A 12,283-nucleotide genomic window follows, 5' to 3' on the forward strand; every position below is an offset into this window, starting at 1 on the left:
CACAGTGAGCTGGATTATCAGTTATCACTGGCATTTGTTTTGTATTTTGTCTTTTATTTTTTAGCCTAATTGGATGGGGAGAAAGCTATGTCTCTCCAGTTATGGCCTCTCTTATATCCGGCGTGTTGTCGGCCAATTAAGGACAGTCTTAATTAGGTGATCAAGACCAGAAAGTGGCCTAAATGGATCCAGGGGTTTGGTTGTGTTGCTGCCTGGATCTGTTACCCTCACTATTTGTGGGTAACAGATCGCTGAGGGAGCCACGGGTCAAGGTTTTATCTACACTTTTTTTTTTTTAATTAATCCAAATCATTTTTAAACATTGCACGAACAGAAGAACATCTGTTATTGCTTTGTTTTATTTATTATTGTTGCATTATTGTTTGTATGCATGCTTTAATTTTGCAACAGGTAGGACAACCTAATGCATGTAACATGTACAGTGTTTTCTGTTTAAAAAGAGACCAGATTAGATTCATTGCGGTTAAAGTTGGTATTAGAAAATGTACACGTGTTGCTACTATACTTTAGAAATGTTCCAGTTAAAATGAGTTGTGGTTGGTGTGGTTGGTGTCTGCTTCTGCCTTTTCGTGTGAACAGCACTTATACACAAGACAAGACACAAAGTTGTCATGCACCAACACATGAAAATATTTTTAAAGAACAAATGCAGAAGAAATTCTTTCAAAGGGAAGAGAAATACCTTTCCTTCAGCTGTAAATGACTGGAGGTAGGATTCAATGGATCAGCGTCATGTTTTGTTTATTATTGTATCACTGTATTACTTTATGGTTAAAAATCTGCAAAAATCATGTGTCAACAACGTGTATCTTGTTTATCTTTGCAGTAAACAGAGGGTGGTGTATACCTACAGACTGCTGCAGACACACAATGGAAACTATACTGTCATGGTAAACACACCACACACACACACACACACACACACACACACACACACCACACACACACACACACACACACACAACACACACCACACACACACACAAACACTCTGTAAATAAGCATCTAGTGCCATAGCCAGGATCCACATCTCTTCATTGGATCCATTTGATTTATTATTTGTTCAGAAATTTCCCCAACATGAAGGTCTAAATGTTGTTTCTGAGAAAGAACGGGGTCTTCTGCAGACTCGATATTGAATCCTAATCCTTTCAATAAACTTTGTGACCAATGGTGCAACAGATATTGTTAAAGTGTTGAAGGTGTTAAATGTCTGGTCAGATTCTTTGATCAGATATTTTCCTGATTTAAATCAAGAAACACGTCTTTCTTTAAAATATATTTTATTCAGGAAAAATCTTTCTAAATTGTGACGATACCACAGTGACAAAATCTGTCCAGAGACAGAGAGACAGACAGAGTGACAGACAGAAGACAGACAGACGGACAGCGACAACAGACAACTACACCAACTAGACCAAATCACTGTGGTTGTGCCGGGCAGCTTCGAGGTGTGAATGTGTGCAGCTGTCTGCCTCTCAGTGACCCTCCCCTGAACAAATAACAAAATTAAATGATCAGCACCAAATTTAGCATTTCAGCAGAGGTGTTCATGTCCGTTCCGGTTTAGCGGCTTGACAGTTAATGGTGAAGTAGGCTAATTGATTTGCGTGGGTGTTTTGGCGACTATGCTGTCATTAGTTAGCAGGAGACTTGATTAACCCGACCCGGGGTGAGTCTGATGCAGAGGGCTGTGTCCGCCTGTGTCAGGTTCAGGACACTTAAACTTACTAAAATAATGACGGTCAAAGGAACAAAACGAGACTTCAGACGGTAGTGAGCTGTTTATAGACTTTTGCCGACAAAAGGGAAGAACAGCTAAGAACAACCTTTCACCAGCACTGCTCCTAGGATCTTCGAAATCCTCCTTGTAGCTCAGACTTTTTATTAACACACACACACACACACACAAGGATAAGGAATACAGACATTGGGCTGTGGTTATCTTTATTATGTCTACGCTAAAGAGTGTCAGTTTTCAGAGTGCAGACTGTTTGTGCAACGTGTACTTTGGGTGTCCTTGAAAAGGACACTCTACCACCTCTGTGTTAAACAGCAGTAACTAGAAAAACACAGTTTGTCAAATGTACATATAATGAGCATGAAAGTTATACTACTTAAGAAACTACTTTAAGATACTACTTCAGAAACTACTTTAAGAAATAAGGAATAAAAGACTTTATCTAAATGAATTCTCTATCAGCCTGGTTCAGCTCTGAGATTTTCTCTCATTGCACAGCGCTGTGAAGGAACAATCTCCGAGGTTACTTTATATTAGAAGTGGTGAATGTAGGCTACATCTGTGAACATAGTACATAGTGTCTGGCTTTTGTTGGAAATATAGTGTTGACAAATGGCTTTTAGTTGAGTTTCCCCTTAGTGAAAACAATAGACACGGAAAGGCCTTTTTTTTTCGCCAACCTTATTCCACTCAACAGTCGGTCGGGATGTTCCTTTCAGCTCGAGGAAAGTGAAGAAAAGTGAGTTTTGGTATATCCAGCAATCACATAGCTAACTTTGGAAACCTTTTGTTTATTCCAAGTCAAAGACAGTCTATAATAGTGCACCTTTGCACCTTTTTGTGGGTCTGAGGTCACATTAAAGCTGCCTAAGCTCCGCTGCTTTCTGTCTCTGGTCTGGAGGTCAGCGGCTAGAGTGCTTACGTGTGCTTCTTTTACCGATATATATATATATATAATATATATATACATTTTTTACGATATCTTTTGCATTTCTAATCCACACAGCGTCAACCTTGGCACCGCACTTACTCGTGCCCGTAGCAAAACCACACTGGTTCAAGAGATATGCGCATAACACACAGACAAAGGTTGGATTTTCCTTATTGTTTTGAATGAAGACGTTAAGATCAATTTTTTTCAATTCCTTTATTTTAATCAACTTTAGCCTGGGTGTGTAAACGTTCTCAAGCCACTGTGTATATATACTGGATTTATTTCAGTTGCATTAGATGCATTTGCCCTCTTCTGACTAAAACTAATGAACAGAAGCAAAAAAACACAGATCAAGACATTTTGGGGTCAAAGGAACATTTCACAACCGAAATGGAAACTCAGCTGTTATTAGCTCAAGCCCTCATCACAGGAAACTCCTCTGACGTACGCTGTCCCACACACACACACACACACACACACACACACACACACACACACACACACACACACACACACACACACACTCAACACTTTGTACCACAAGGATGGACTGCCTTATTATTGAGGGGATGCTTTTTTTAAATGAAAACAATGCAAATCTGCATAAATGTTAGTTGCAAATAGTTTTAGTTCCCAGATCTCTGAATGGCCGCCCACGTCTCTGTAGTTTTTTTATGACATTAAAGGGAAATGGAAATTCAAACTGATTATCAGGCTGCCAGAGTTTCAGATTTGAGGCTTAGTTTCCATTTAGGTCAGGGATTTAAATTCATCTTTCATTTTTGACTGATTAGATCTTTAAAGGCTTTTCATGTCATGTTTTTTGGCATGTTTCAGCTTAAATGTTTAATTTAAAAAAATTCTATTGTCCTCCATTATTATTTTTTCTTACTCCAGATGTTTAAACAGCTTGAAGTCAGAGGACCGGATCCCCTGCTTTCTGAAACGAAAGCTGGTCCCCAGACAGCCAAGTCAAGGACGAGGCGAAGGGCAAAAAAAATTAAGAATAAGTCAAAAAAATGAAATAATTCTGACGTAGCCTACCCCGATCCAACCAAGCGCCTCTTTGCCCAGCAGAGATGCCCCCATAAGCATTGTAGCTGTGTTTGTTTCTCTCTCTCTTTCTTTTTTCCATTGGTCAATATTGTCTCCCCCTTTATTTCCCCCCCCATCCCCCTCTTTTACACAGGAAACCCACCCACCCGCCCACCCACATGCACTCTCACACACCAACCTGCATGCAAGGGCACCACAAAAAAATAGTCTAAGCCGAACATCGTGTCTTCATCATTTCTTCTTCTTCTTTGGTTCTAGTTCTCTTGTTGTTCTCTTTTACCCCAATCTGATTCAACGCCTTGCGGTTGTTTGCCTCAGCCAGCCAATCGCGTTGCAGTTGACATCCGAGCCCGTCTAATAGGCTAATATCATGTATGTAGTAAACACTTTGTAGGAAATCTATAAAAGGTATTAAGTGTATTTTTTGGGGGGGGGAAACGTTGATGCATCACACACATCTTCAACCCCACAGCCACAGTTTTAAGATTAGTGTCACTCTCTCCGACCACATGTCTCCCCTTCGATAGGGCGTTGAAAAAACAGCCAGACATCTCTTTTTGTTGCAGAACATCATGATGTCCTAGTGAAGGTGACCTTTTGACCTTATGGATATGAAATCACTTCATCATTTTATCTTTATTAAGGCATCTGTGTGAAATGTTATGTCATGATTAAACATAGGAATTCTTATTTTTTGGCCAGAAACACGTCATGTGAGTCTAAGTCAGACCTTTCTCCACAGCGCAGTGTCAGCAATGGTTACACCGCTTATTTATTCTGGGATAGGGGAATAAACGCTTTGGCTTGTTGTTTTGTCTTCAACCAATCACAGCCGTCCTGTGCTGTGCCAAGCTACGATACAGATGACAGACAGAAAGGTGGGACATGGAGAGGGAGATGTCAGGCTTTATCCCAGTAACGTACATCCGTAGAGCCAGACTAGAAGTTACTCTGTCTTCCACAATCTGATCAGTTCATTCTTAAGTCCCAGTGGGAGTTTTTGCCAAATCACTGGCATTATAATAAACAGTGTTTCCACTTCTAAGAATTAGTTTCTCTTCTTCAAAATTGTGTTTTTTCTCCACTTTCCACATGTTGTTGTTATTCAATTTAGAACTGAAACTATTAGGTGATTATTCCATGGAAAGAAAGTTGATTGGCAACTTTTTTAATAATTGATTCACCATTTGAGTCATTTTTTCAAGCAAAAACTGCCAGACATCTGCTTTTTCATCATTTTAGGATGAATGTCTTTGGGTTTTGGACTGTCGGTCGAACTAAACAAGACATGTAAAGACACCACCTTGGGATCCAGGAAGTCTGTGATGGATATTTTTCAATCATTGAATCGACAAAGCTCTCCCATGCACTGCTGTCCTGCTCTGTTTCCAGGTTTTTCCTCTCCATGGAGATGTTGTTGACTCTGTGCCTTTGTTGTTGTTCCTTCAGACAGCGGGAGGTGCTGATGAGATGTTTTTCAAGAATTTGGACGATCTGGTCCGTCACTATAAAAGGAAGAACCGGGGTCTGGCCATGCACCTTCGCCACTCTGTCAAAAGGAAGACGGCCATGTTGATCCAGTCCCAAAAACGTCCCGATCCACCTGATCCACCTGAGGAACAGGGGAGGCAGGAACCTGGACCCGAAGAAGAACATGACTATGAGAGTATGTCAGATATTGAATCTTCTTGTCTTATTCTAACTACATTTTTTTTAATATGTGATATTTTTTAACCATTTCTTTTCTTCTTCATTTTCTTCTAGATGCTCCTGACCTTTCAGAATATGTTGAAGTTTTGCCTTTTTGAACAACTTTGACACTTCAAACCCATTCGGAGAGTGGAAAAGACATTTTGTCTGAACTATGGGTACGGTGGAAGAGTGCTCTTCATCTGCTCGTGTTCCTGTGATTATGAGTGGAGAGGTTGGTCGCTCAGACCGAAGTATCTCTCTAAATATAAGATAACTGTTGGATGGATTACCATGACATCTGGTTCAGACTTTCATGATCCCCAGAGGAGGAACAGTAATCCCTTTGTTGATAATTTACCTTTTCATCCATTTACATTATCTACTCTGATTTTGCTTATCATACATGTTTTGAATGTATGCGAATGGCCTGTGATATAAGATTGACGTCTTTTTAAAACACTGTCTTAAAACGACAACATACTAGTTTGGATGTAGCCCTTAAGCTGCACCTCAAAGATCGGTTTTGTTTCGTTTGCCGTCACTTATGGCCACAGTTGCAGGCGTGTTTCTGTGTTACCGTTCAGCTTGTGTTGATTGTGGTGAAGCACCACTAACCCTCAGCGCTGCAGACCCTTGTCCTAGCGATGAATAAGATCTTGTTTTTCTGCTGCTGCTTTGCGGCTCTACATGCATGTGGGAGCTATTTTTTGAAGATAAAGCTGAACAGCATTAATGTAACATATTTACACCTGGAGTTTGACACTCAGCCTTAAAGGTGCCCTGCCACACAAAACAGTTTTTACTTTTAAATACTTTTTAAATAGGTAAGGTCCATATATTTGTGTGTTATATTGTGAACGAGAAGATGAACTGCTACCTCCTCTGTCACCTCTAGGCATTGGAAAGAAATAGGAGGAGAAATCAGGCCAATCACAACAGCCGGTCAGTCTGACGTCATGCTGCCTGAGCTCATTAATATTCATGAGCTCGCCCAGTTGCGCTGGGTAAAGGACGCTAACACCCAGGCTCTCATTGGCAAGCTGTTAGCCAATCAGAGTCTGAGTCTTCCTGCAGGCTTTCTATAGGTAACCACAGTAACCAAGTTACAGTCCATGGTAGACCTTACCTCTAAGTAATGAAATAAATGTGGCAGGGCACCTCAGAGCTATTCAACCATCGTGTGAAAAGAATCTAACATCAGATTAGATGCATGGCATCATCATTTGCATATGATGCACCTAAAATGACATGCATGTGGAAACCATTGACCTGATAAAGGAAGCCCTTAACTTTTATCTCAACAGATCTGCCATCCAGTCACCCAACTAAAAAACAGTTTCAGTATTTCTCAGCACAGATTCTCAGTTGTTTTAACTTAGAAACTAACGGCTTGTGGCTTCTGCGGTAACTGAGCTTAAACACAGAGGTCATTGAACGTATAGATGAATGTAGAAACCTAAAACTCACAGAATAGTCACACATTGGTTATGGACTACCTATGAAAAAGTTCTCAAACTTTTGCGTTCTGTTTGGTTTTTCTTCTTATTGTGGCTTCTGCATTTCCTTTTTCTACTTGTCAACAAATTCCATGAAATGACCCTCATCATGTTATCTTTCTCAATCATTTCTGACTTCCTGCCTGTGGCTGCAGTCGAGTGGCAGCTAAATACCAGTTTTAAAATCTTGGTGTATGGCAGAGATTAATATGATAAAGAAAATATTTATTGAATACACATGCATTTGCACATAAAATAAAACAGATTGGAACTCAGATATGCTGATGAACGAGGGACTAAAATCACATTTTGTCAGCTTTATGTCAGCATGTACATTTTTTCTAAATACGCCTTCCTTCCTTTTCTGTGGTGTTTTGGGTGTGACACAAAACAAAATGGTGGCGTGAGACACCAACGCAAAAACAGTGTTTTAAAGGTCCTATGCATGGTTCTCTTTGGGATGCCTTTATAGACCTTGTGGTCCTAATACTGTATCTGAAGTTCTTTATATAGACCTTAGTGGTCCCTAATACTGTATCTGAAGTCTCTTTTATATAGACCTTTGTGGTCTAATACTGTATCTGAAGTCTCTTTATATAGACCTTTGTGGTCCCCTAATACTGTATTGAAGGCTCTTTTATATAGACCTTAGTGGTCCCCTAATACTGTATCGAAGTCTTTTATATAGACCTTTGTGGTCCCAAAACTGTATCTGAAGTTCTTTTATATAGACCTTAGTGGTCCCAAAACTGTATCTGAAGTCCTTTTATATAGACCTTAGTGGTCCCAAAACTGTATCTGAAGTCTCTTTTATATGACCTTAGTGGTCCCCAATACTGTATCTGAAGTCTCTTTTATATAGCCTTAGTGGTCCCCATACTTACTGAAGTTCTTTTATATAGACCTTAGTGTCCCATACTGTATCTGATCTCTTTTTAAGACCTAGTGGTCCCTAATACTGTATCTGAAGTCTCTTTTATATAGACCTTGGTCCCCTAATACTGTATCTGAAGTCTCTTTTATATAGACCTTAGTGGGTCCCAAACTGTATCTGAAGTCTCTTTATATAGACCTTAGTGGTCCCAAAACTATCTGAAGCTCTTTTATATAGACCTAGTGGTCCAAAACTGTATCTGAAGTTCTTTTATAGACCTAGTGGTCCTAATACTGTATCTGAAGTCTCTTTTATATAGACCTTAGTGGTCCCCTATACGTATCTGAAGTCTTTTATATAACCTTAGTGGTCCTAATACTGTATCTGAGTCTCTTTATATAGACCTTGTGGTCCCCTAATACTGTATTGAAGTCTCTTTTAATAGACCTTAGTGGATCCCCTAATACTGTATCTGAAGTCTCTTTTATATAGACCTTAGTGGTCCCAAACTGTATCTGAGTCTCTTTTATATAGACCTAGTGGTCCCAAAACTGTATCTGAAGTCTCTTTATATAGACCTTAGTGGTCCCAAACTGTATCTGAAGTCTCTTTATATAGACCTTAGTGGTCCCCTAATACTGTATCTGAAGTCTCTTTTATATAGACCTTAGTGGTCCCCTAATATCTGTATCTGAAGTCTCTTTTATATAGACCTTAGTGGTCCCAAAACTGTATCTGAAGTCTCTTTTATATAGACCTAGTGGTCCCCAAACTGTATCTGAAGTCTCTTTATATAGACCTTAGTGGTCCCAAAACTGTATCTGAAGTCTCTTTATATACCTTAGTGGTCCCCTAATACTGTATCTGAAGTCTCTTTTATATAGACCTTAGTGGTCCCCTAATACTGTATCTGAAGTCTCTTTTATATAGACCTTAGTGGTCCCTAATACTGTTCTGAAGTCTCTTTTATATAGACCTTAGTGGTCCCCTAATACTGTATCTGAAGTCTTTTTATAGACCTTAGTGGTCCCCTAATACTGTATCTGAAGTCTCTTTTATATAGACCTTAGTGGTCCCCTAATACTGTATCTGAAGTCTTTTATATAGACCTTAGTGGTCCTCCAGATCGGCCCATCTGAGCTTTCATTTTCTCAAAGGCAGAGCAGGATACCCAGGGCTCAGTTTAGACCTATCACCATTTCTAGCCCCTGGGGGACCATAGGCAGGCTGGGGGGACTCATATTAATGTTAAAAAACCTCATACAGTGAAATTTCCATGCCATGGCAGATAGCTAAACAAAATGAGACAATAGACCAACAAAATAATTAGAAAAAACAAAAAAACAAGAAAGCTCAGGGAGCATGTGATGGAAAGCCTTGACGTCTGAAAATTACATTTCTTTTTTAAATTTAATTTCATGCCAAGTAGCTATTTCTCAACCTTTTCCAGGCTGAATCTACCAGTCCTGACCGTGTCGTCTGAGCTTTTTGGCGTGTATTTTCTTCCTTGTGACTTTAATGTGCGATTAAAAAACTCACTCTGCTTTGCAGAATGATGTTAAAAAACACAGTTTTTTGATGATGTCGGCAAAGAAGACTCAAACTGTATTTAGACTCATTGTCTGCACGGACAAAAACATCCCGACACTTCCTGTGTTTGCTTTCACACGTAAGCTGCACACCAGACACACACATATGTACATCTGTTTGACACTCGCTTTTTTTTTTTAAAGCGTCCGTTATTACAGGAAGAGCATTGATCTTCCTGCAATAATAAGGATTAATTACATTTTGCACATTCATTTTGTTTTTTAAGGAGATAAAATGTGGCAAATCTGAAGCAAATGCATGCTCTTTGTGTTTAATGTGTGCAAATTCTGACCAAACAATTGCAGAAGAAGAAAAAAAGATGAAGACACATGAAAGAAAGCGGAAAGATTCGGTGGTGGGTTTTAAGAGGACACGCATGGTCTAACCACAGTTTCCTCACGCGTACAGAAGCAACTACAAATATATCTACAACACACATGCTCATGTACACATGACTGGACAGTCTAAGGTGGCAAGAAATCCAGATTTAATGAGATAAAGTGTAGAACGTGTAATTAAAGTCTTGTTTTCCGGCAATATTTTTACTGGCTTTTAACATAAAGTACATACAGTACATATAAAACACGTTTGCACTTAAATGTGAAGGACAGAGACATTAAGAACATTCAACATTACCTCAGCTTCTCAATCAGTCGTCTGTACGTCATTTCCACTATGTTAAAAAAAAGAATAAAAAAAGGATTCCAGATTTCCTCAAACCTCCTGTTTTTACCTTTCGCTATATACAAGTTGCCTTTTTCACGGACATAACTATTACCATTTCAACCTATACTTGGTGCCTTTATGTTCTTCCATTGTTAAGCAACAAGACGCTTTGCTTGTAATGGACACGTCTATGAATGCATGCTCCTTTCTTTCAGTGTAATGTAATTAAAGTCTTAATTAATTAATCCGTTATATATGGGACACAGTTGTGAGGACTGTACTCAATGACATCCTCAATTACACTGCTGCTCTGGACACTTTAATTTGATAATAAATGCATGTGCTCGTTGATATTAGATTAGATTAGATTTAACTTTATTGTCATTACACAGGTAGAAGTTAACGAAATGCAGTTCAGGTCTAACCAGAAGGTCAGTAGCAGCAGGTGCAGGATATACACTGGTTCCATAAGTGCAGGACATGGCTATGTACTGAATAAATATGGAGATGAATACTATTATAAACAGAATTTTAAAGATAGATTTGTCCTATGAATTTAATATATTGATAACTAGTATTGTGAGCAAGATTTACAGCTGGATATGTACTGAATATAATATACAAGTGGATATTACTATAAATAGAATTTTTACAGATATGTACAATGAACATAATATACAGATGGTTTACAGGTGAATATGTACTATGAATATATTTACAGATGGCTATTATTATAAACATTCATTACGTTTTGTTGGAGTTGTACGGGACAACTGATAGCAGATCGATAATATTTGCCAATAGCTTGTCCCAGATGTATTGACGTGTGGGTTTATATAAGCCAAAAAGTAAGAATACCATTTGTTTAATTGTTAACCCTTGTGTTGTCTTCCCTTTAACCATGAACTTGCCCTTCCATGTCAAAATTGAATTTCTTTTGTGCATTTCCGATGTTTTTGTCATTTATCTGATTTTTTTGTCACTTTTTTTCCAGCTCTTGGCGCTTTTAAAAAAAAAACCTGAGCTGGTTTAATAACAGGTTTTACACTTGTTCTTGGAATTCATGGTCACCAAACCTCATTTATATTAAAATTAAACATACGTTTTTAGTTCAAAAGGCAGAAATGATGAATTATTTTAGCTAAAATATATGATCAGAGGATGTTGAGTGGATCAAAGATGGGTATATGTCAAAGTTTAGTCTGCATTCTGTTTTAAGACCCTTAAAAAAAGGAATTTAAATTCTATAAGAATAAATAAAACACCCAAACAATTCAATGAAAGTAGTCATTAATGTCACCTGAAGAATGTTGTATGGAATCGTCCATGTTATTTTTGGGCAATTTGGTTGAAAGAAATCCATATTTCTGATGTTAAACACTTTATATCAAAAACATGGATCTGCATCTCTGTTATAACACATCCAATAACGGCAAAATGCCAGAAAGAAATCATAAAAAGAAACGAGACAGAAGCACAGACGTGCCAAATATGTTTTGTTTTCATTCATTTTTATTGGATTTTCAGCATATTCAGCAAACTGTACGCGATCATGTAAATGTACAAGTGTAAATAAAGTCATAAAGATAAACTAAGCCTGTGAGAAAACAAATGACAAAAAATATGCAGCGTCCTATGTTTTGGGCTGAGTAAAGTCTCCACTTCTGCCGTCTCCGCAAATTCAAAATATACAGTAAATGCAATGTTTATTACAGTAATTAACCGGAAAAGAAAATGACGGTATTTTACTGGGCCTTTTGTGGTAAGTAACTGTAGAAAGTACACCAAAGTCTAACAGTGTGTGCATGCAAATCTTTCCTTAAACCGAACACACACAAGTAAAATCTTTTATGACATCAAAGCATTGATGCCGTTTAGGAGAATCAGATATATATATATATATATATATATATATATATATATATATATTAAGGGAAATTGTGGCTTTGTTAAGTATTTTTTTCCTCCAGAGACAACTGTGAAATGTCCCACTAAGTAAATATCTTGGTCATAATTCTATCATAAACTCATTTCAGGGAACCTTAACAAAAGCTTTTGTTTATGTGTTCAACAGACAGAAAACTAACCATTACATTTTATTAAAATATGGTATTTGTTTGCTTTTAACTTATACAGTTAGTATCCCAGATAGTTACCAGCAGTTACAAAATGTCACAAAACTGAATCCAACACAATTAAACAACAGCCCAGCA

The 12,283-nt window shown here is 38.1% G+C and overlaps 1 protein-coding gene across 1 annotated transcript in view; it reads left to right on the forward strand.

The window, feature by feature from the left end:
• si:ch73-264p11.1 (SH2 domain-containing protein 1B) overlaps positions 1 to 7,301 on the forward strand; it is a 15,166-nt gene extending 7,865 nt beyond the window's left edge. Inside the window, exons 3-5 of the mRNA XM_032504564.1 lie at positions 848 to 911; positions 5,202 to 5,418; positions 5,517 to 7,301. Of these exons, the coding sequence (XP_032360455.1) occupies positions 848 to 911; positions 5,202 to 5,418; positions 5,517 to 5,560 (325 nt within the window). The 3' untranslated portion in view covers positions 5,561 to 7,301. The remainder of the gene's footprint in view (positions 1 to 847; positions 912 to 5,201; positions 5,419 to 5,516) is intronic.
• Positions 7,302 to 12,283: the final 4,982 nt, after the last annotated feature.

The sequence above is a fragment of the Etheostoma spectabile genome, chromosome 22, assembly GCF_008692095.1.
Source record: "Etheostoma spectabile isolate EspeVRDwgs_2016 chromosome 22, UIUC_Espe_1.0, whole genome shotgun sequence".
Classification (NCBI taxonomy): Eukaryota; Metazoa; Chordata; class Actinopteri; order Perciformes; family Percidae; genus Etheostoma; species Etheostoma spectabile.